The 24064-nt window shown below is 41.3% G+C and overlaps 3 protein-coding genes across 7 annotated transcripts in view; 2 read left to right on the forward strand and 1 right to left on the reverse strand.

Annotated features, from left to right (window-relative positions):
- Nucleotides 1–2655, reverse strand: part of ccdc85cb (coiled-coil domain containing 85C, b) — a 46642-nt gene extending 43987 nt beyond the window's left edge. Inside the window, exon 1 of one of the 2 annotated variants that reach the window (XM_053886974.1) lies at nt 1396–2655. In XM_053886974.1, coding sequence (XP_053742949.1) covers nt 1396–2107 — 712 coding nt within the window. In that variant the 5' untranslated portion in view covers nt 2108–2655. The remainder of the gene's footprint in view (nt 1–1395) is intronic. The other variant, XM_053886975.1, reaches the window with a different exon arrangement.
- Nucleotides 2656–4476: 1821 nt separating this feature from the next.
- Nucleotides 4477–7955, forward strand: LOC128746524 (sialoadhesin). Its single transcript, XM_053843627.1, has 8 exons — nt 4477–4693; nt 5582–5980; nt 6053–6358; nt 6422–6685; nt 6788–7063; nt 7260–7368; nt 7471–7612; nt 7679–7955. Exons 1-8 carry the CDS (start codon nt 4651–4653, stop codon nt 7838–7840), a joined length of 1701 nt encoding a protein of 566 aa, XP_053699602.1. The 5' UTR covers nt 4477–4650; the 3' UTR covers nt 7841–7955.
- Nucleotides 7956–8136: 181 nt separating this feature from the next.
- xrcc1 (X-ray repair complementing defective repair in Chinese hamster cells 1) lies at nt 8137–22061 on the forward strand. 4 transcript variants are annotated; one of them, XM_053844006.1, is made up of 19 exons: nt 8137–8176; nt 8441–8549; nt 8647–8739; nt 9846–9953; nt 10031–10189; nt 10784–10861; nt 11115–11238; nt 11324–11427; nt 12415–12574; nt 12644–12887; nt 13865–13981; nt 15800–15878; nt 15967–16054; nt 16961–17006; nt 18172–18311; nt 18423–18513; nt 19621–19696; nt 20026–20146; nt 21794–22061. In XM_053844006.1, the coding sequence occupies exons 2-18, from the start codon at nt 8499–8501 to the stop codon at nt 20143–20145; spliced, it is 1878 nt and encodes a 625-aa protein (XP_053699981.1). In that variant the 5' UTR covers nt 8137–8176; nt 8441–8498; the 3' UTR covers nt 20146; nt 21794–22061. The 4 variants fall into 4 exon arrangements, with proteins under 4 accessions (XP_053699981.1, XP_053699982.1, XP_053699984.1 ...); XM_053844007.1 differs by having other exon boundaries at nt 8148–8549; nt 15970–16054; XM_053844009.1 differs by having other exon boundaries at nt 8148–8549; nt 11118–11238.
- The last annotated feature ends 2003 nt before the right edge of the window (nt 22062–24064 follow it).

A 24064-nucleotide genomic window follows, 5' to 3' on the forward strand; every position in this document is an offset into this window, starting at 1 on the left:
CAGACACCTTCCCGTCATTCAGTTATAATAGTGCTTCTTCCGGGATTTTTCTGTTGAAAATACATGTATCAGAAACACTGAGGTTACTGCATATGATGTTTATACAATCACTTAGCATCACAATGGGAATGAAATATATCTTAATAGACAAAAGAATGAAACAACCCCAAAAATCTGAAGGAAAATGAATCAAAAAACTAAAGTGACTGCATCACATACTTTCAAAAGATTAGAAACACAACACATCTAGCTTACAAATGTTGCATAACAGAACACACATGTGTAGTCAGGGATCGTGTGTATGGGTGTTTCCCCATTAAGGGTTGGTCTTCCCGAGGGACATCTCTGAGATCCTGGAATCAACTACGTCTGCCATGATCGGATCCACATGGTTCTGTTTAGATCAAGAGTTCTTTGCGTGGAACGGCAGAAAAAAAAGCTCATGGCATGTTACCAGCCCTTATGCTAGCTAAACAAGGCTTAACATTTTCCCCCGTTCCATCACAGCATTTTCATCCCGCCTGCAGCTTTCAGCCGTGTATTTAGGTCTGGATGTTTGGTGCTGGGCCAGTTCAAATGACTTCTCTATCACGACCAAAGATGACAATAATCGGTACCAAAAAACAAAACCCCACTAAAAGCTATTAAGATAAGCCCTCTTCCTTGAGGACAGAAAGAGCAGTGACCTAAATCAGCGCAGATTCAAACCATGGGGCAGCATGGGATTGAAAAGGCCACTTTGGGAGGCAGCATGTGTGCATATGTGAGTCTTTCATAATCAGCCCAATCAAGACTTGATGGTGGGGTTAAGCCAAGACCACCATGTTAATCCCTCACAACAAATTTGATCAGCATATGCTCTTCAGTGCCTTGTATGACATGATGCGCTTGTTACTGTAACCATAGGAACAGGAAAAAAAATCTATAAATAGTATTGTTGTTCAATTTAAATGGTTTTTTTTTTGCAATAATAAGCTTTTCAATTGGATATACTACAAGACACCGCAATAAATATGCTGATTTTAAAGTTTTTAGTGTGAAACCTGAGGCACATTATTTATAGCCACTTGTTCATACTGGTGACTGGTGTATGATCTGTTTAATTTTTGAACATATCAAGTCAAACTCACAGACAAATGTTGTACTCAATAATTTAGATCTGAAATTGATCCCAAAAAAAGGCTGCAGTCGTGTGCAGGTTTTTGTTCCAACCAATCGAGAGGGCACCTTTTCACCCATCTTAAAACTGTCTGACGCTGCCTGTTTCAGGTTAAACAATGTGTGCTTGTTTCGTTGGAGCGAACACCTGCACCCACTGTGGCTCTTTAAGGGCTGGTTTAGAACCCTGATGTAAATGATTAAAGTAGACAGAAGTATAGGTTTGGATCGGCTCACCATTGAGTCCGTTGGGGATGCTCCGATGATGGTGGGGCGCTGACAAGTCATCCATGGACCTCCTCATGGTGGGGCCCATCTTACTGTTCTCCGTGGCAGGTTTGTGTATGTGGTTGTGGTGATCCGGACTGCCTGCGCTACCTGTGCTGGAGGTGCTGCTTCCGTCCCCAACATCCCTGACTGTTCCAGTGCCCCCATTCAAGTTGGTCAAACTGGACTGACTGTCTATGGAGCTCCTGGAGCCCGCTCCATTCCTGTCCTCATCCAACATGAGGATGATCTCCTTCAGCTCCGAGTTCTCCCTCAGGACGGTCTCCTGGTTGGCCTCCAGCTCCTTCAGCTTCATCATGTAGGAGCCCACCTCCTTCCACATGGCGCTGGCGGTGTAGCGGCCAAAGCGCTGCCACTCCCGGGACAGCTTCTTACCCTTCTGCCGGTCATCGTCCAGGAAGCAGCAGAGCTCCCGGAGCTCATGGTTGTCGTCTTGCAGCTTCTGGTTGATCTCCTTCAGGCTGCGGATCTCGTGCAGATGCACCTGTAGCCGGCGGTTGATGTCCTTCATCATGTTCCCATGCTCGATCATCAGGTTCATCTTCTCCCCGTCCACCCGCCTCAGTCTCCGGAGGAGCTCCTCTTTGCTGCACCGGAGCAGCTCCTCGTCCGTCAGCTGGCCGAGGTCATCCCCGGCTGATTCGGACGGATTCTTCGCCATGACGGTCTCAGCTCTTTAAAATAATCGACTTTAAAAACCGAGGACTAACCGAGCTGCAAACGCTGGATCGGCTTCAGAATCATGGCTGACAGAAATGCTGAACGAAATTGAAGAAACGTGCTGCTATATCACTCTCAAAAAAGGCTTAAAATATAACAAGCCACAGATTTAAAATTTCGGGGTTCAATTGTAGCGACTGTCAACACAGCTTACAAGTCCAATGTGCGCAGTCTTCGCTCCATTCAAGCGACGTGAACACAAACAGAAAAAGCGCGTAGAAACAACCCGGAGCCGAACAGAGATTTTCTGTCTTTCTCCCTTCCCAGCGACGGCAGCGCGATAAGCCTCTTTGCCGAGGTTGCTGTGTTGGCGGACGCAGGATTGAAGCCTTTCCCACCCTGCTAGCTCGGAATTAGCAGCCGCCCCCTCCTCCGAGTCCAAACACTCGGGTTTGAAATCATTCACGGAGATTTCAGCGCAGAGAGCCAATCATGAGGAGGAGGAAGAGGAGCGCGCAGCAGGTAGATGAAGAGCCGTGAGACCGAGACGGGCTGAAGAGCAGCCTTCTTAAAGGGACAGCACCGCTCGTGCGGTCGCTTGCTTCGTCAACATGTTGAATAGGTAACACATTCCTTCACGACAACATGCCCGAACTACCGTGTCAAATAGAAATGTAAGCAAAAATAAACTTTCAAAACGATCAAGCCAACTTGTCCACCCATTCTCGAACATCTGACTGCTGAATTTTCATATGTCCACACCTGTAAAAACTAACCATTTTCGCTATTTAACGCACTGCATTCCGGTTATTTATTTTTATGGTTGTGGTTCGGATTTTATCGCGACTTAATCCAAATGTTCATAGAATTCAGTGGTCTCAAACTCGCGGCCTGTGGACCATTGCGGTCCGCAGAACACAGGAAGCGCGTTCACTCATGGTTCCAGTCTTCCTCGTCTATAAATCAGCCACAGCTACTTTGCTTAAAACTGACTAGCCTGTTGTCAATGGCAACCAAATTCAGTGTGATGTCCATCTATTAGAAAGCACGCACTCAAATATTACTGTGCAAAAGGACAGAGTTCGTTGCACATATCTGACTTCTGGTGGTTTGCATTGAAATTAATGCAAATAAATAAGTGAATCAGCGTTAATTGTGGCTTTAAGATGGAACAAAATGAATAATGATGTCCGGATGCCCAGATGGATCCCCTGTCAAGTATGAAATTTAATATGGGTCATTGATTTACTGCCAAGGCAAAGACAGTCCGGCGGAAAATAAAAGGTGCAGATCTATTGATACGTGTGTTCTCAGACGTGAAAGAGAAGAGCATTAACATTAGCACTTCACCACGACACATAGCAAGACAGCAGAAGTAAAGAAAAAAAAAATTATAGGATTGATCAACAGGTAGGCTTCTATCTATTGATGCACTGTGTCAAGTGACAAACAGGTGGAGTTGTTGTGGGATACTAGCGCCCTCTAGTGGAAATTATGATGACTCGTTTGTGTGAGTGGACGCTCACATATTAGTAAATAATAAATAGAGCTAATAACTAACTCAAAATGATTTGAAATACGAGTATTGAGAACTATTGTTTTGATGGCTACACCCCATCACAGTGGTTTGGAAATGTCGGCAGATGACGACGATGAACATTAATTTTAAATTTTAACTAATTCTTTTCTCATAAAGATTTTTAGTCATTCACAAACTTCGTGGTGAAATACTAATGTACATTCGGCTGCCTTTATTTAGATATTGTGTAGTGCTATTGTCCACAATGGGCTTTATTATTATAAGAAAATTGTAAAACGTTAATTTAAGTTGTTTATTTTTCTGTTTAATTACTATTAATATTTGTGTTGAGAGAAACATCTGAACAGCCTAATATATATATATATATATATATATATATATATATATATATATATATATATATATATATATATATATATATATATATATATATATATATATATATATATATATATATATATATATATATATATATATATATATATATATATATATATCCTTATTTAACCTCATGCAATAGATGAATCGAATAATGTTTTCAACTGCTGCTTTCTACTGGGGGATAAATGCAAATAAAGTACTGAATTAAATACATGATTTTAAAAAAATCCAATTAACTTTTCAACCAATCGAAGCGTTTCATTCCAACAGAGGTATTGAAAGTCATTGAGAATAACCAATAAATAGTAAGTCAATAGGTGGTGACATAGTTAGGCAGAGTTACAGGAAACAGCTTGACGGTGAACATGACTCACTCAGTGTCATGTGATGTCTCACAGATACCCATGCAAGACTTCTTAGTTCTTTTCATTATCACCATTACTCCTGAGAAGGGCGTCGCACTCAAGAAGACAAGTACATCAAGAGTGTCGGAGGAAAGACCAAATCTTTGATTGTTTTAGAGCAGAATGAAATATCACAAGAGAAATTGATCATCAAAAAGTTTCAGCTTCCTTCTCCCTTTTTCCACCAACTCATCAGTCTTGTCTGGGAGTGTTGCAGACATGCATGTGGACACTGTGGTTTGCGTTTTTCATCTGATTTTTGGTGAGTAAAATCTTATATTATGCATGCAATATGTGATCAATGGAACTAACTGAAACAGATTTTTTGTAGGAACAGCAGGTATTGCTGAAACAAGAAAATCAGCTTTTACAGACATGATTTTTAGGTTATATGAGTCATATGAGACGTCCAATAATTTTGAGAATAAGTCATTTAGATATTATATAATATTAAATATTATAAGTATTTAAAATGTTGAATACGTAAATGTTGAGTGACAGTACTTTGATTTTTTTGCCTAGTTGCAAAACCCTCTATATAATCAGCATTTGAGCTTGTTATTCACTTATACATGCAGCATTTATTTGTATTAGTCTTCATTGTTTTCGTTTTAATCATGTCTCACAAAATCTGAAGCACAAATTCCTTCATTTTCCAAAACTTGCAGGATGCTACATAATTTGTATTTTAAATGCCTGTCGAAAAATGACTCCCACCAGCATCCCATAATGGGCTGCCAACAGTCGAAGCACTGATTCAGTGAGAGCAGGAGCAAGTGTTTAATCCTGAATTTGTTTTTGCTGACTTACACTTCGAGTCATTCAATAAAGCATGTCAAGAACACAGAGAACCACCACCAAAAAAATGACTTCACTTACTAGTTATGGGTAGATGAGGTGATTTTCCGAGGTCATCAGATGGCACTGTCTGATGTAAAATGTTTAGTTAATTCAATGAAACCTAAATGAAGAGTGCCATCTAGTGGCCTCTGAAAATTTAGAATACTGCAATGCTGTTTCATGATACGTCATCTACCCATCACAATCACTTAATCACTGCTATACCGAAGATATGACCCTTTATTGCAATGTGTCAGATATAAAAATGAATGTGGACATGAAAAAGTAATAACGTTCTTCTCTATTACAGCAAATTTGTGGAGGAGAGTCTTGACCCAACCTCCTGAACCATCCATCCCTGATCGTGTCGTCGCTCTGCTGGGCACATGCGTGGTCATTCCCTGCTCCTTCACCCCCTCTGACACCCAACATATCTGGGCAAGGGATCAAATCGACATCCGTCTGAGCTACAGAGGCGGCATGACCTTCTTACCCCTTCAAGGCATGGCCTTCACCAGCGAGAGCGGGCAGCAAGTGAGCAGAGAATTCCGAGGGCGATCAGCTCTGGTTGGGGAAATCTCCAAAGGAGACTGTTCTGTGAAGATCGATCGAGTAAACTGGAACGACAGGCGAGTCTTTGATTTGGCTCTTAAGAAGCGGAGGAGCCTCGTGTGGGGTCGAGGAAAGTCAGTCAGTCTTGAGGTTGTAGGTAAGTAGTCCTAAAAAATCTGTAAAACACCTTTGCTGTATTATCCATACAAGAGATTGTGTTCTATGACAGGCAATCCCGAACCACCCGTGATCAGCGGCGTGTCATCAGCCACAGAGGGACAACAGGTGACCATAAACTGCTCCACCAGCTTCCCATGTCCTTCAAAACCTCCCGTGCTTCGGTGGCACCTGGACAAAGGTCTTCAGCCAGTCAGCAGTGAGGAAGTTCAAACAGTCTACCCACAGGCTCACAGGCCAATGTTGCTGGCATCTCTCACCTTCACCGTTTCACACCACGTGAAACCCATCCTGAGATGTGAAGTCAGCTATCCAGGCTCCAAAAAAGCCAGCGCTGTTAAAGATCTGCACATCACATGTAAATATGACGGCATCTTTAGAGCTTCTTCACTATTCCCTGACACTAACTCTGTATTTTTAGTTTCACCCAAAGATGTGAGGGTGGAAGTGCAAACCTTGATGGTGCTGGAAGGTGGGAGTGCTTTGCTCGTCTGCACATGCAAGGCAGACCCCCCAGCATCAGGGTACCGCTGGTCTTACAGCCAACATGGCCACACTATGCACCCACACCACAGGGCACGCACCATCCGAGTGTACAACGTGACCCGGGACATGATGGTGCGCTGCTCAGCTTACAACATGATTGGCCGAGGAGAGTCTCCACTCACAGCCTTGAATGTGCAATGTAAACTGCTTTTAAGACTTTTAGACTTTTGTTTAGTTGTGCATGTTGTCTGATAGAGAAGTCTCCTCACTTCTAACATTCATAAACTTCTGCCTGTTTCAGACAAGCCAACAATCTCAACAACCTCATCGTGTGTGGTTGAGGAGTTTGATTTAAGGTGTCACTGTTCCGTTGACGCTAACCCCTCCGCCACTGTTACCTGGAGCATTAACGGGACCGTCCCAACCCGGGAATATAACATTTCAATTATGTCCGAGGATGAGGTGATAGTATCTTCTCTCAGAGGTCGTATGAACAAACCTCTGACGGTCATCTGCTTTGCATCCAACGCACATGGGAACAACTCATGGCTCCTGCTGCAGGGAGAGGTGATAAGTGGTAAGGAACGATTTATGAATCACGCACCTTTTTGGGAGGCAGTGTTTGTCGATATGGTGTTGTTGTTTTAATAAAATAGAATGTGGGTGTACTGCATGAATGACGCAACGTTTTCTTAACATGAAATTAACTGCAAAATACACACCAGAAAAATAACGTCTTGAACTGTTATAACTCGTCTTCTTTCTATTTTCAGAAACAGAACTGAATCTACTTCTGTGGTTGGTGGTTCCTGCTGTCGCAATCTCCGCTGTTCTACTTATAGTCCTGATTTTGCTCTACTGCTGCAGAAAGAGGGGTTCGAAGTATGTGACTCACTCATCCGAGACAACCATTTGTTTTCCTGTGTCCTAAACGTTTATTCTTAGTTACAATAACCGCTCTTGTTGTTGTCTGATGTCGCCCAGGAGGTCAGCGCAGTTCCCTAAGATATATCAAGATCACGCGCCTCTCTACATCAACTGCGCTGAAGTAACACACGTTTATACGAACGGCAGCTACCAACTAGTTTACCAGAACTGCACGCCTATTTTTGTTCGGAATAAACAGGTGCGCTTTCTTTTTTACCTCAGCTCTCTCCTCTATGAAATGCGAGCAACTTTCTTTGTGCTACAGATCCGACCAATGGCGAGAAGAGGAGGTGCAAGACGACTTGGAGAGAAAAGAAGGGGGAAAGCTGTGAGACAGCAGGAAAAGAGAGACACCAGCGAGTTGCAAAGTTCATCTGCTGCTGCGGATGCTGATGCAGAGACGGGGATTTACCTGGAAGTCCTGTGAAACAATGTAATTTGTTGAATTTCAAAAGACAATTTGGCTGAAACTGATTCAAGAACAATAATCAAACATGCACAAAAGGCGATGTATATCATTCAAATGCATTAATAAAAATGGCTATCATGAACAAAAATCAGTTTCCTGTGGCTACTGCTGGTGACAGAAAGGTTCGTGCTTTTTTTGTTGACATTTGTGAATACACAACTCTGGTTTCTGCACCTTGGCCGTCGATAACTATTTCCAAACACTAGGTGGCGGTAGCGCATCTCTTACGAACTAATATCGTTGTGTACCACATGAAGGAAGTGACGTAACCGCATTGTCAACACAACGTTTTCGGTGGGAAAATGATTACGATTTCACCTTCTTTTATATCATTTTCGCATACGTCCATGCATGTATTCTAATCGTCAAAGTGGCCTGGGTGGAAGCGGATAATTTCCAGTCGAATCATTTTCATGTTTTTCTTAAGTCGCTATTCAAACTGGAATTCAAAGTTCAGTATTGTTTGCTAGCATGCTATCACACTAGCCGTAGGTTTGCTGCACTATATAACTATATATTCTGACGTTCGAGTCCTCTTTCTCTGTCGTATCGCATTAGAAAAACAACGAGTGTGGCTGAATAACCGGCTCGTTGGCTGGTATTTTTAACTGCCAAGATGCCTGAAATCAAACTCTTACATGTGGTGTCATGTAGCACCGAGGACAACGTAAGTGAATTCCTCTGCTGTGTTCCGCGAACACAGACATCATTTCCAGCAGTTGGCACTTCTGAACACCCGTCCTCTTATTTGACGTCTTTAACAGACACATAAAGCTGACAACCTGCTTAGCGCGGACACGTACAGAAAGTGGAAGGCAGCCAAACCTGGAGAGAAGCAGACGTCAGTTATTTTACAGGTTCGTATGATGACTTTTGCTTTAACCGGTAATGTTCATGGTTTTTATATGTTGTGCTTTTTTTCCCCTTCTAAAGCAGGGTTTGGGTTCATGGCTGCATGGTAGCGTCATTTGTTTATAAATCGGGTTTCCAAATATTTGGGTTTAGAGCCACCATATTAATTAAGTAATGAGATTGAAACATGTTTTCTTTCCGTATAAAAAAAGCTCATCAAGATGGCTAGGTTCGAGCCGAACCTCTTGACTCAGACTGGGTGGGTGGGCTGAGAATAATATATTGACTTCAATAGCAACATTGGCCTGTCATTCTATACATCCGCCTAGTGTCAACCTTTATAGACTAAGACTTGGACTGAGACTTAGACTTTCTTTATTGTCATTGCACAAAAACATATCACTATGTTAGGGCAACAAAATTTCGGTCTGAGGCCGCCGGTTTCCAAAAACAAAACTATATATCCAAGAATAAATAAATATGAGACAAATACTAATCAGAAAGATGTACAAAAAAATAATATATATATATATATATATATATATAAATAATTTATAAATATATATATATATAAACAGTATTGCAGCTATTGCCGAAAATGTTATGTTTATACTGCTGTAACAAATTAATTTTCCCTATGTATGAAGAAATCTATGTTTTTATCAGGGTCCCATTTGTCGTTGTTCCTGAGCTTCTTATCTGCACTGGTCAGGACATAGCCATCAAATATGAAATTGGCAGCCGAGGCGAAGTGGTTTGCGCTTTGGCCCATTTGGATGTGACCTAGAGAAATGCAGTTTGTTATCTAATTTGCTTTGCTATAAACCTCCTGCTGGATGTCCTCCTACAAATTGTTGACATTGAAATTTTTATTAATGCTGAACACACACCTCCAGCAAGTGGTTCAATCTCATCTTAATCTGTGTTTTCTCGCTAAAGATAATTTTTTTTATACCACCCATAGTTGAAAAACGCATCATTTAAAAATGCATTTCTGTGTCTTTCATGCAAGATTAATAGAGCTTTTGATTTTGAGCCGGCAGTAAGTTTTCTTCTTAGAAATCCTTGTGTGTTAAATGTTTCATGTATGCACTCTTTTAAAATTCCACAGTTCGAGAAGGAAGATCAGATACACAGCATTGATATTGGGAATGAAGGATCTGCTTTTATTGAGGTGCTGGTGGGAAATTCCTCAGCTACCAGAGACCAGGACTATGAGGTATTTTTTAACCTCCCAGCCAACCAAGTAATGAAGCCCTTTCTTTATTAATGTTCATTTCTCTTTTATTGTTGTAGGTGCTGTTGGTTACATCCTCCTTCATGTCACCCACAGAGAGCCGCAACGGGACCAATTTGAACCGAGTGCGGTTCTTTGGTCCGAATCAGTTGCAGAAGAGTGTTGCACAGGAAAAGTGGGACAGAGTGAAAATAGTTTGCAGCCAGCCATACAGTAAGGTAATGGCCCAACCACGTGTTTCTAGACCTCTACACTGTAGGAACCTTTTCTGCACTAAGAACCATTTTATGGCTTGCAGTACGTGGTTGCACAGCAGGAACCAAACCGATTGATTCTAGGAACCTTTTTAGTCCCACTTTCAGACCAGGGTGTTTTTGTTAGTTCCTATGGAACCGTCGTCATATATTTTTTTTGTTCGTGATCACTGTTTAAAATGTGATCATGCCGATGGTTGTTTGTGTTAAAAAATTGGTAATGGGTTTCAATACTTTTTTTGTACAATGTACAATAAAAATATCCATGACACATTTTTTGTTCACAGGCCAATCATTTTGTTCTTGTATCCCTTCCAGTACCCTGTGCAACATATTTGTCACTGCTATGTTTTGTGTTTGAACAAGGACTAAAAGCTTTGTCCTGCAGGTTATGAATTTGGTCTCGGAGTGCTTTTTTTGTTTTCCATCCAGTTTCTCTACTTGGTATTGCTATTTTTTTGGAATGGTTGTTGATATGTCTTTCAAACATTATCCTCAGTAATTCTAATGAAAGGGTTAGTTTTTCATTTATGTCATATTGCTTATGGTTTGATACAGAACATTGCATATGGATTGGCCTTTGTGAAGTTTCACTCGCCTCCGGATAAAAATGACCCTCCACCAGCAAGTTCCCCCGTAAGTTTTTGTTTGTTTGTTTGTCTGTCTGTCTGTCTGTCTGTCTGCCTGTCTGCCTGCCTGTCTGTCTGTCTGTCTGCCTGTCTGTCTGCCTGTCTGCCTGCCTGTCTGCCTGCCTGTCTGTCTGTCTGTCTGCCTGTCTATCTATCCATCTATCTATCTATCTATCATGTTTATATCATCATGTATGTATGTATGTCTATCTACATAGATAGATATAGTACTGTGTTTGACAAGCCATTTTTCATTTCAGAAGCTGACAAAGCTGGGACAGTTTAGGGTAAAAGAAGATTCCTCTTCTCCAGCAGGCAGCCTTCAACCCGGCAGTCTCTTTTTCAGTCGGGACAATGCAGCAAAGTCCAGTGCTCCTCAGAAAGGTAATTTCATGGATATGAATTTTAAAGGTCTCATAGCTTTAATTCAGTTCAGCTATGTTGTGAGGATGATTCTTTTCTTCCTTAGTTTCTCCTCAGAATGAGAAGCTGAGTTATGCTGCGGCTGCACTGGGTGTTTCCGCCTCGCAGTCATCGTCTCCTGCTGCTTCCACCAACATGGCGTCGCCACAGGTACAACACTTGGGCAAAATACTGTTCTATGGCTGGCTGATTGCCATGATGCCAAGTTGACCGGCCAGTGGCATCATGGGCTTTGTTGTTTGCACTCTGTTTTGGCAAATATTTATTTCTTTATCAACACTTGATTCTGCGCTGTGTAATTGAAGCGTTCAGCTTGTGGATTTGCAGATGTACAGTATTTTAAAGGTACTGGTGATAGGTGTCCTGTTGTGTACAAAACACATTTTTCCTTTTAAAATTTAAAGCAACACAACATTAAATCTTTAACTGATTTTTATTCAGTCTTTAAAGCAATTCCTACTCCAAGTGCCGAAACGATGCATGCAGTGTTGTCTCTGAAATTAACCAAATTAATTCATTTGTATCCTATTTTCCTCCATTCGTCCTTATTAAGAACAGTCACAGTCAAATGAACATGGTTGCATTTTGTGTGAGCCTTAATTGAACATTGTGTTTATTGATTTATCTGCATTTGCCCTCTGCACGGCAGAAATGTGGCCCTTGGGCAAGCCAAGTCAAGCATCCCTGCTCTCGGTGCAACACCATTTAATGATGTTTAAGCTGTAAGATTACTTGCCAGGATTTTAATGGAACATTCTTTCTCCATTATCTGTTGCTAGGCAACGTCTGGAAATTATTTTGTCTATATGGCGTGTACAGCAAGAGAAAAATGTAATGTTTCAGGTGTGACTTAGGATTAACATCCATGCTGTGGGTGACAACCTCAGTGAGAACTGAATATCTGTCAAAAGTCGGGATGCTTTTAGAAATGTGAGTGTATGGTTACATGGCATGGCGTGGTCTTTTGTTCTGGTCTGGAGTAACTCTTTATTCTGATTAGTTTGCAGTGAGCTTTTAGCTGATGCACCTCTACAGCAACACAGTGTTACTTTTGTCATCATAGAACCTCATGGATCAATGGGTTTTATCTAGTGTTCGTAAAGCTTTTGTAATTAGCTCTGTTGAATTTTCTGACAGCCAGCTGCTAAAAGAAAATTTGAGTTCTCTAAAGAAAGGCAGTCTGCCTCCGGTCCTCCGTCAAAGAAAGTCAGTCCCGGCAGCACGCCAGAGGGCAAAGCACATACTCCCAAACCTAAAACCAGCCCAGCAAGCATGCCGAGCCCCGGCACTGCTAAAGGTATTGTTTGAAATCAGGTTCATTGTATGGGCTTGCTTTTTTTCATCAGTAATATACGTCTTTTTTCAGCCCCTGCAACACCAAGCTCTGCTGAGAAAAAGCAGGGAAGTCAAACAAAATCAGAGCAGAAGCTCAAAACGCCAAAAACCAAAGCCAAGGCAGAGCCTCAAGTCCCTTTTAAGAAAATCATGGAGGGCGTGGTGTTTGTCCTCAGCGGTTTCCAAAATCCGTCCAGAGGAGAATTAAGGGAAAAAGCTCTAGAGATGGGAGCCAAATACCGACCTGATTGGACGCCTGACTCAACACATTTGATGTAAGTAGTTCACAAAACCGGCAAGTGCATGATTTAAAAAAACAAGTGTCACTCACTGGTGTGGCCAGTTTGCATAACTTTTCCCTTACTATCTCAGACCTCGTCTCCAAAAGGACTAAATGGCATGACCAACCATGGTGATGTTCTGACAAGGGATTGACATTAAAATCTTGTAATGCAGATACAGACTGATTTGCTTCCCTCTAACTTCTGTTCTGCATTTTCTCCTGCTCATAATGATCTTCCCTTCCTACACTCAGCCTTATAAATCTGGAACCTCTATCATTCAAAATTATGGTTAAATTGACGCGAGGGTTCAATGCTGCTGCTTTAGTTTTGTGAAAACAAAAATGAATGGCCTGTCAAAGCAGGGTGGTTGGTTGCCATTTATAAATGAAACTAAACAACATCCAATTTGTGTCGAAGATGATAGAGTTGGGAATATTTATTGTCACTGAACCCCAGTCCAGCTCTTCTACTTGGAGCTGTACAGCTGTCACTAGAGAATTGGAGCTCCAGTCCGTTCAATCACTATACAGTTTATCTGGTCCTGTTAGGGTTCTTCACTGTGTTGTCGATGCAGCATGACTGGGCTCTTTTGGTCAGCCACGCAGGCATTGTAAACCGTGATACAGTTCACTTTTTTTGGACCTTGACTACAGGATCCACCTGTATTCTGTTTTTAACTTAGAGCTCTACTTCACAAAAGAAGTCCTTTATTACTTCTTAGCAGTCAAACATGATAGAAGCTACAGGTCTTTTTTTCATGGTTACCAAACTGCCTTTGAAAAGTTGATGGTAATTATGCAGAATATCCCTATTTAAAAAAAGAATGAAAACGGTTCATAAATTGCGCAACAGCCCTGTGGGTAATTATTTTTCTGTGTTGGTCATGTCTTGATCTCTTCTCTGGCAAATTGTTCTTATAAAGCCTCTTCGGTGATGTAAGGATGCGTCTGTGTGTGCGTTGTCTCCAGCTGTGCGTTTGCGAACACGCCGAAGTACAGCCAGGTGAAATCAGCTGGGGGTCTCATCGTCCGGAAGGAATGGGTAATTGACTGTCACAAGAGGAAACAGAAGATTTCCTATAAACGGTAAGTGAAGCACTTTACGTGTTATTTACATCGTCGTCGTTTTGTCCGGAAGCCCACACCTGATATCTGCTATAAACATGAAGCATATTGGGTTTTATGCAGAGCGACGGTTCGCCCTTCGAACGAACCGTTTATTCTAACGCATTAATCCCATCTGTGTATTGCTTTCTCTCAAGCAACATCTGTAGTGGCACAGAGCACAATCTGTGCACTGCACTCGCGCTGATTGAAGGGTATAAAATACATCACTCACTGTGATGCCCACTTGCCACAGAACATAATAACCTTGGGTTGATGATCCCTGCTGTGCTCACAAATCCACACCAGCCAGGTTCGAGCAGAGCTGCTCCATAATTGTTCACCTTATATGAAAGGTTGCATTCACATAATCATAGTGTTGGCTGCAGGTGTGTGCTCCTTTTTTCTTGAGCAATTAAACGGTGAAAATGTCAGAACTAATAAGTGTATTTTTGATATTCACAACCCCAAGGATGACAGTATTTTAATCTTGCTTCTAGTTTTGTTTTTCCACAGAGCCCAGTGTTTCAGTTTGTAATCAGTTGAGGCAGATTTGCTTAAGTTTTATGCAGCAGTGTTGGTCAAGTGTCTCGCGATAGAGGAAATGTATTTTTTTGTGTTTGCTTAAATATATTCATGTAGACAAGACAGTTAAGAAATATGCTCAAAACTTATTAGGGTGAGTTTTCTTTTTTATTTGTAGGGCAGCAGAAATGTCAATAGAGTTGTAGTCTTCCTTCAATTGTAATTGTATTATGAGGCCTCTAGCATTGTGCTATGGGTTGTTTATGGTGAGAGATTTACTGGTCTTCAACTTAAAATGCCTGCGATGGAAAACAATGACGTATTGTAGCTTAAACAAACCATCAAAGATCAACTTCCTGCTGTGACAACCATGGTAAACATCAGTGATGGGTGGATGAGGTATCATGAGGCAGTATAGCAGAATTGATGAAACTGGGTGAAGGAGCAGGGAATGACCAGGCGTGTGCCCACCAGAGCGACGACATGATCAGGGACTGATAGTTCAGGAGGTTGGGTCAAGACTCTCCTCCACAAACTTGCTGTAAGAGTGAAGAACATGACAGTGAAGGGGCCATGTCTTTGGTATAGCTGTGAGTAAGTGATAGTGATGGGTGAAACAGTATGAAACAGTGTTGCAGGGTTGATGAAACTGAGTCCAAATTTTCTGAGGCCCCTAGATGGCGCTCTTGGTTTAGAAATGATGTGAGGTTGAATTAGTTGTTCAAGTCCAAACATTGTGCAGCAGACAGTGCCATCTGGTGGCCTCTGTAAATCAGGACACTGTTTCATGAAATCTCATCAACCCTTCAATACCGTGTCGTGACACCTCATCTGTCCTTCACTACTAAACATTAAAGTATGGCAAACTAAATCTCTTGGAAACATCAGATTGCACTTTAGATCTGCAATTCCTCATCACCTGTCTCCATTGACTGGAGCAGCTCATTCCCCTGCCCAGTGTTGTGAATGTGCGGCCTATAGAAGATGCTTCTTTGATTAAATTTCCCTTTTTTTTTTCAAACCTGCATCTCGTATGAGTAATTAAAGCAAGCACTTACTTTGATGCTGACAAGTACCTGAATGAATACACTCGCACTCTAGCAAGAGCACATCCACTTCTGGAAAGGAACATTTTCATGTTAAATTCAGAGGCGCTTATGTCCTAATGTGTTTGCTTGTTGTTTACTCCGGTAATCATAAATCCAATATGTAAGAATCCAGGCAAATAAAAAACAATGATACATTTGTTGGCGCATCTCCTTTGTCCTCCTGCAGGTACCTGATGGATGGGGCAGAGTCGAGCTCTGAGAGCGAAGCAGAGGACGACCAGAGTGAAGAGGAAATGAGCACAAAGGTAAATTCAATTTTTATGAGCGACAAGCTGTACAAAAAAATGACATGATTTCTGTATGGTGTCCACATGGTCCTTTCTCATCTGGCAGAAGCAAGAAAAACAACTCACCCCAAAAAAAACACCAGAGAAGAAAAATGACGATCAGTATGCTGGTTCCACGGATCTGGATGAAATGGGTTTGAACATTTACACTTTGGGAAAAATTGCTATGTCTGTTGTTATCTTGCTTTTAAGTGTGAGGGCAAAAGGTAACAGTCATAACATCAACTGTGATGACTGGTGAAGGTTTTTCTCTGTGCACCTCAGTGCTGTACAAATCATAAACCTCTATGGTGAGTCACATAGGGTCATACGCAGCAACGGAGGCTCTGAACGGCTACATTTGTCTCCACATGCAGTCATTGATTTTTCTGAATGACATGCGATCATTATTTTCTTCCAAGCGATGCTATGGAATTGTTGCTTTGACATGGATGCCTTGTTTCAAAAGAGGAATGGAAAGACTTAAGAGGATCAACCTGTATACCTGAAACTTCAAATACTTTATCTTATACTTTGCCATGGCCTCAAACAGGAGAACTGAATGCTGTAAGAATTTAGCATAACTTATTTCCTGCTTGCATATGTTGCCGATTTAATTAACATTTTAAATAAAGGCTGAGGCAGTAAACCAGGAACCCAGGAGCACCAAAGTGTCCTGCACATTTCAAATCTCGATGCATAAACGATACTGCCTGTAAACACTTCAGTGTTGCTGTGCTGCTTGAATTTACATAAAAACTGTAACAAGCAACCTTCCTATTACCAACAGAAATTGTGATGGATTGCAAACATTTTTGTTTTGTTTCTAAACCTTTGTTTGATAAGCTGTGAACTTTTATTTTGTTATTTATAATAATTTGTTTCTTTCCCAAGACATAGCCACATCGCATCACCTTGCCAGTAGTGTGCAAAAAGAACGTATTCTATTTTTAACAAAAAAAGAGGTCGGAGGCCGAGTGGCCCAGAGAATGAGTGGTGGTCTTTTTAACACATGATTGACTGTGCAAGGCGTATTGATAAATCAACGCATGGTTTCTCAGGTGCAGATGACGAATCGGCTGCTGACACTGAGGACGAGCTGCAGAGGTAACGGAGCTATCATTAATGTGGCGCGAATAGGAGTTTCTCCTGAAAAATGAAATCATTCCTGGCTTTTTCAGTTATTGTCTGAGTTATTAATACCCCTGTATTGGTTTCATCGTCTTAGAAGAAAGGCCTGTTTACATTATATACTATTAACATATATAATATATATACATATATATATATAAAACCTCCAGATTTCTGTGCATGTTTGTGACCAATTTTCTTTTTTTTTTTCAGTGTATACTTTATTTTATGCCGGGGGGGGGGATGCTGGAGACCAAGAGATCACAGAGCCCCCCCCGCGTTATTAATGATTCATATCCAAACATTCAATTATTGATGGGTTGGGATTTAAAGTTTGAAAACGTTTTCTTATTTATCACCGGCACACGTGCGCATGTTCTTCATGGGTTGATCAGGTGTTATGAAGTATTCATATCATACACGTGCATGGACTTGATATGTAGCTTTAACTGGAAAAACAAAAGTACTTTGCTCCAACTTCGTTCTAAACCGCCTTTAATTCTATTGGTAATATTATTCTCTCTCAAGCTTCTAAATTTGTAGATTTGTTTAGCTCTTCCTTTATATCAAGCTAAAGACAACTGGTGTGCTGCAGCCTTCTCTTCCAGTCTTCTGTGTATCGAATTTTTAAAGAGATAAATGCTTTGTCCACCGCTACTAAGACATTACTGCATTTTCTTCGACCAGAATTAATAGGATGAGTTGAAGTAATCCAAAGGGACTGGGTAGAAATAATTGAAGCACTTCAATGTAATAATACATGAAAATGTAATTGTGTTAATAGGATCTACCGTGTGACTACATAGAGGGCAGATGTTTCTTTTGATCATGGAGAACTTCTCTCTTATACCGACACCTGAGGTGTCACAAACTTACTCCTGGTAATCACAATTGTGTCTTGGCGGTTTGTTTGCAGCGCATCCTTCCACAACAAAGCTGCCATTTCACCTCAGCAAACATTGCGCCTGCAATTAATGCGATAACCACCTGGCAGCTCTACACAGCGACAGAGCGCTGTTTGGGGTTTTCTCCATTTAATTCACGGGACAGAAACATCCTGATGCACGCCCTTGTCTTTGACTATGATGAATTATGTGGCAGAGTATCTGCATTTCTCAGAATTGCTTTGTGTCCGCTGCAGGGTGGAGGCAGAGAGCAGGCAGAAGAAAGCTGCTGCCACAGGCAAGGCGGTGAAGGAAGAGGAGGATCCTTACGGTGGCTCCACAGATGAAAACTCCGATGCTGAAGCAGAAGTGGACCATCCCATCCCAGAACTCCCGAGTAAGTCCAGTGTGACTTCCTGTGTGTCCAGAGAGGCTCCTTACGTTGTCATGTGATAACATCATAAAAGAAACCAAGCTGAACTTATTAAATGTTTTTTGTTTTGTCTAGACTTCCTGGATGGAAAACGTTTCTTCTTGTATGGAAAATTTCCGAACAATGAGAGGCGGCTACTGATGCGGTACATTGTTGCCTTTAACGGGTGAGAATCATACTTCTGCCTTGCTGCTCATTTCCAGCCTTTTCATCATTTCCTCCCCAATATTATTGCCCTATATTTGTGCTGTCATGTGCTCTTTATCGTAACTAGTGTTTGAAATGATCAATGAAATAATTAATAGTGAAAATCCAATTTCCTTGGTTGTTAAATAAGGTATATTCATTTTTACATTCATTGAAAAAAGTGTGTTCATCTTGCTTTTAATGACAATGTGAGCATTAGTTTAATATCCTGATCTTCTATAAACAAACTTGACACAATTTGTTTGGTGAATGTTCGTATCACTGCTTTTGGTTTTTAATATTAAAAAAAACTTATGTAACATGATTTCCGGATTATAAGTCGCCACTTTTTTCTCTCAGTCTGAACCCTGGGGCTTATACAATGATGCGGCTAATATATGGATTTTTACAGGCTAAAGAGCGTCATGCTGCCAAAATATTGAGCCTCTTCACGTCAAACCGTTGAAATCACCGTCGTTTTATTGACCTTAAAGCGCTCAAAATGCGCTGTTTTCACCCGCGTGCCCGCAGCTCCGCCAACAGAGCCGATCTCCTGGAGGTCCGGAGATGAGAAACAGCTGCTGAGACCAACTGTGGTGTCAGAACGCAGGCGAAAACAGCACATTTTGAGCACTTTAACGTCAATAAAAGATGTAAGGAGTTCATGACTCAATTTCAGAACATCAGCCGAGTTTGTTTCATGAGTCAGTGTCCATGCTGGAGCCTGTTTTCAAAACTAGTTTAGAAGTGGTCCTCATGCATTTTAAAGCTGGGTGCACCACTGACCTTTCTACGATGCACCCACGGCTTATAGACCAGTGCATGCACTTATGTATGAACAAGATCGATTTTCCTTCTTAAATGTAGTGGGTGCAGCAAATATTCCGGTGGCTCCATAGTCTGGAATTCACAGTAATTTGTCCTGACTGTTTCGGTAATCACAACGCAGAGTCTCTTATTGTACCATCCCAAGTGTAGTATCATGATGCTCCAGTGGTGAGTGCTACCATAGCTTAATATCATTTGCTTGCATTGAACTGTCTTTCTGGGTACATCCTGTTAATATAACTGGCTCTCTCTGCTCCAGGGTGATGGAGGACTACATGACGGAGAAGGTGCAGTATGTGGTGACCAGTGAAGGATGGCATGACTCATTTGAAGATGTGAGTTCGGACATGATAACAATCCTCCTGATATTTACTTAAGTGTGCGTAACTGGGTTTATTACACTTGTTTTCGAAACGTTTCTCAAGTCTGCACTCTGAAGCTGGTGGCCTCTGTTGTGTCTGCGCAGTGGGCTGTAGTTATCTTCTCTTAAGAGGCTTTTATAAGCACGTGGAAAAGAAGATCCTTGCTGAAATGTGCTTGGCGCTGAGTGGCCAGAATGACGCTGTGTTGAATTAGCATGTGAATAGTCACATTTTCTTGAGTCCTTTTTATCCCCTTTCAAACTTCCTGTGACATCTTTTTTTTCTTCTCGCTTTCCTCGCAGGCGCTGATGGAAAACGGCAATTTGAACTTCGTGAAGCCGGCGTGGATTTATGCCATCAATGAGCGGCAAAAGATGTTGCCTTATCAGCCCTACTCAGTCGTCCCCTCGGCCGAGTACTGAGGTGCGCTGTCTCTCGCCCGCTCACTCATAAACACGTCAACAGGCAACTTTCGTTTAGCTTTTTCTGAATTAATGTTTCTCCCTGGATAGAAAAATGTGACTGTGAGTTCTGTTGTTTGAGGCTTTTGAAAGGGTAAATCTTTTTTGACTGGAGACAGGAGTGTGAGGGAAATCTGGGAATGACTTCCTGGCCCCCTCCAGTAACTTTCATGAGTGAATATGAAGAGTGGAAATGAGAGGCACAGGATTCACCAAGGCAAAGTGAGCGACTGAGAGTGGAGGGCGGCGGTCATTAACTCACCAAAGCTGTTGAAAACCTTTCTTCTTCTTTGCTTTCTTATTTCTTCTTCCTTTCTTCTTTTTTCATTTTCTTCAGGTTCTGTTTCTTCCCTTCTTTCTTTTTCAGTTTTCTTCCTTTTTCTTCTTTGTCTCTAGTCAATGTAGTTGGAATATTCATGTGGGTGTCAAGTAAAGATTGGATTTGTCAAATAATAAATGTAAGCCAAAATGACTTATTTTTGTTAGGACGTCAAAAGCAAGAGAGATCAGGGGTCTACGTACATCATGACTTCGATGTTTGATGGAATCTCACGGCCACAGATCTCTGAATATTCTCTAGAAATATGACTTTTGGTGAAGCTTGTTCCGTAAATTCTACAGTACTATAGAGCCAGTGGAATATTAGCCGCGTCCACTAAATTTAAAAAGGAAAGTAGATCTTGTTCAGCCGCAGCGGGCGATAAGCCACGGGTGGCGTCGTGCTGTCTGCACCGTATAAAGGTCAGTGGTGGTTAAAAATGCATGAGGATCACTTTTAAACTAGTTTTGAAAAAAGAGGGTCCAGCATGGAGACTGACTCATGAAACGCAGCAATGTTCTGAACTTGAATCATGAACTCCTCACATCTTTTATTGACATGAAAGAGCTCAAAATATGCTGTTTTCGCTGTTTTTATGTCTTAAGTTCTGACACACAGCTGATCTCAGCTGCTGCTTCTCGTCTCCGGTCCTCCAGGAGATCGGCTCAGTTGCCGGAGCTGCGGACATGTCGGCAAAAACGGTGCATTTTCAGCGTTTTAAGGTCAATAAAACGCCTGAGATGTCATCGGTTTGATGTGAAGAGCCTCGATATTGTGGCATGGCACTATTTAGCCCATAAAAAAACATATTAGCCGCATCCTTGTATACGCCGCAGGGCTCAGTCCGCGAAAATAAGTAGCGGCTTATAGTCTGGAAGTTACGGCGCATGGAATGAAGGGTCGAAGGGGTAGTCTACAGTTGAGCCTCTCTGTCATTAAGATGTCTGAACTGGGAAGGACATTTCCTGAGCTTTTTTGAAGCTGTACTTGTGTGATCTGTTGTGTAATAACAGTCAACCTAAATGAAAAAGAACCATTACTGGTTGACTTCAGTTAAACCCAGAGGGATCTGGCAGGACGCGAGTCGTCTCTGTAATAAATGTTAATGCTGAAATGCCTGTGCTGGATTTGCAGGCCAGCTGTTGGCCGACACTTGCCAGCGGGTATCAGTAAAATCCACTCCAAATCCAATTTGGGATAAGTGATTCCTTTATGCTGGAGGGTTTTTATTTTGGCTCAACTGCAGTCTCACGTCATGACAGCTCTTTTTTTTTTTCTCTCCCCCTGCAGCTTGCTTTATCAGTCTTCCTGCGGCTCTGTCTGAAGATGAGGTATCAGCACTTGCAGATAAGACCACACTCATCCAAGAGACGTCTTCACTCCGGTCATTTGATGTCCGGCCGGGTCAAACAGCCAAGAATTAACTTTTGTCTTTTTTATTCCGTCAAATATAAGTACTTGTTCGAGCTCTACTGGTTTGAAAGTCTTTGTTTAGCATAGTCATCTCAGAATTTTGGTATTTCTTCGGTTTCTAATGAATGAATTATTTTGTCAAAAATAAATGGCTTTTGAATTTCAAGCAGTTTTGTCATTCATCCAGCCGCCTTTGCTGATCTTATCTTGAACTTATGTGGTCGTCCCTCTCTCTAGCTGGAGAGGCACCGTGCCTCCCTTTTTCCATCTCTCATCTGCAGCCTCTCAATTTACTGCTGCTCGTGCTTCTCACCCTGCTGCCTCTGGCTCTTCTGCTCTTCAGTCAAGAGGATTAGAGAGATGGATTGTGAGAGGAGGAGAAACACAAGAGCATGTGTTGCTATGGAGGGGAGAATGCTAAAAGTCTTTTAATAAGGGGAAATTGAGGTTGTTCATGTCGATGACAGTGAAGGTCAGAACCATTTACATCAAAGACCGATTATTTTATGTCCTTATGATGCACCCTGACATATTGTTCCGCAGTCGTCTGGCAGCGGTTTATCTTTTTTGATCTGCACACACACACTTCTTTCACCTTGATTTCTAGGCTGAATTATCAATTTGCCGTCGTGCCAGTGTTCTTCCTTCGTCTCGTGCACGCAGCCCAACAATTTGCGGCATTGTTTTCCTCTGAATTGATTGTGGAAATTCATTTGAAAAGTTTGAAGACGACCGTGACAACTTTTGAGACCATTTTTTCCATCACAAACCTGCCTGCTAAACTGAACTGCTCAGGCACGCTCTCTGTCCATCTGGATGAATCCTCTGGAAATACCACGTTGGCACTTAAAATGGCAGTTTTGTATCATGGTTCCACTTCCAAAAATGGTGATAAACATAGCTCAAATTAATACATTTTTAATAAATATCAGATTCTACCAGTTCATTACTCATAATCTTTGCCCTTTCAATGTATATTTTCATTGTATTTTTAGGGGGTGAAGCCTGTGAAAGTGGTCTGTGTGATTTTTTTTTTTTTTTGAAGCATTTCACTTGAAACACAGTTTGGAGTTTATTAAATTATAGACTGAACTTCCAATTCATAATTTTCTTTTGGTCAATGGCTAAAATACAATTATGGATAAATACTTTTTTTCACTTTTTTTATTAGATTTTTTTTCAACATATAATACTACAAGAGCAATATACAAATGGAAATAAGTTAAAATGTTCTCCCCTAAAATAAAACAAAACATAACAAAATGAACCCCACAAAAAAAAAAAAACACAAAAGGCGACACAAAACTTAAACCACTAACAAACAAAAATACACCAGTCTGTAGTAATAAAAAAAATAAGGATAACTCACAATATCGGCAACTACAATTTTAAACCAGTTCAGTATAAAAGTAAAGGAAAGTAGGTTGAAAAATGTTATTTGATGAATTTCTGAGAGAAAGTTGAATCTTCTTCAATTTTAGGAAAAACAAAACATCTGTCACCCAATGAATAAAAGTGGAAACAATGCAGTTAATGGTGTGGGTGGCACATCTTCACCTGCAATCTGAGATATGATGCTAAATATCTCCACCCAAAAGGGTTACAGTTTTTCAACACCAGTTTTGTCTCAATATGGTATTTAACAAATGGAGCTGCGAATGTGTCTTGGACACAGTGTTAACAAGCCAAGACAGTAACTTAAATGAACCCCCTGAGTCATTGAGGACAAGGTTGCGCAAACATGAATGCATTAAAATGTCATGTTCTGAAGCTTTTGTTTCCTTGGCTCAGACGCTCCAGTTAAAAAGTCTGTTCTTTTCCCCTCTTTATAATCTGTCTCCAGCAGTGGACGTGTTGGATTTTAAAAAAATCCATCTGTTGTCTTCATCTACAGTCCAGGACTTCATTGACTCTAGGTGAAAATCAATCCAGTAATTCTTGTGTTGTAGGTCAGTTAGCGAGTCAGTGAGCCAAGCACTTGGATTAGTCGCCTTGAAAGACTTCAGTGAGACAGCGAAGTACACATGAGCTCCATTTTCGTGTTCGCGAATTCAGCCAACATGAGCAGAGGAAGTGTTTTTCCTCCGTGGTTTGAAAGTTTCAAGTCGGAGGCGCCGAGTGTGACAGCCGGAATTGAATGTTTTATCA

This window comes from Synchiropus splendidus, chromosome 15 (genome assembly GCF_027744825.2).
Source record: "Synchiropus splendidus isolate RoL2022-P1 chromosome 15, RoL_Sspl_1.0, whole genome shotgun sequence".
Classification (NCBI taxonomy): domain Eukaryota; kingdom Metazoa; phylum Chordata; class Actinopteri; order Syngnathiformes; family Callionymidae; genus Synchiropus; species Synchiropus splendidus.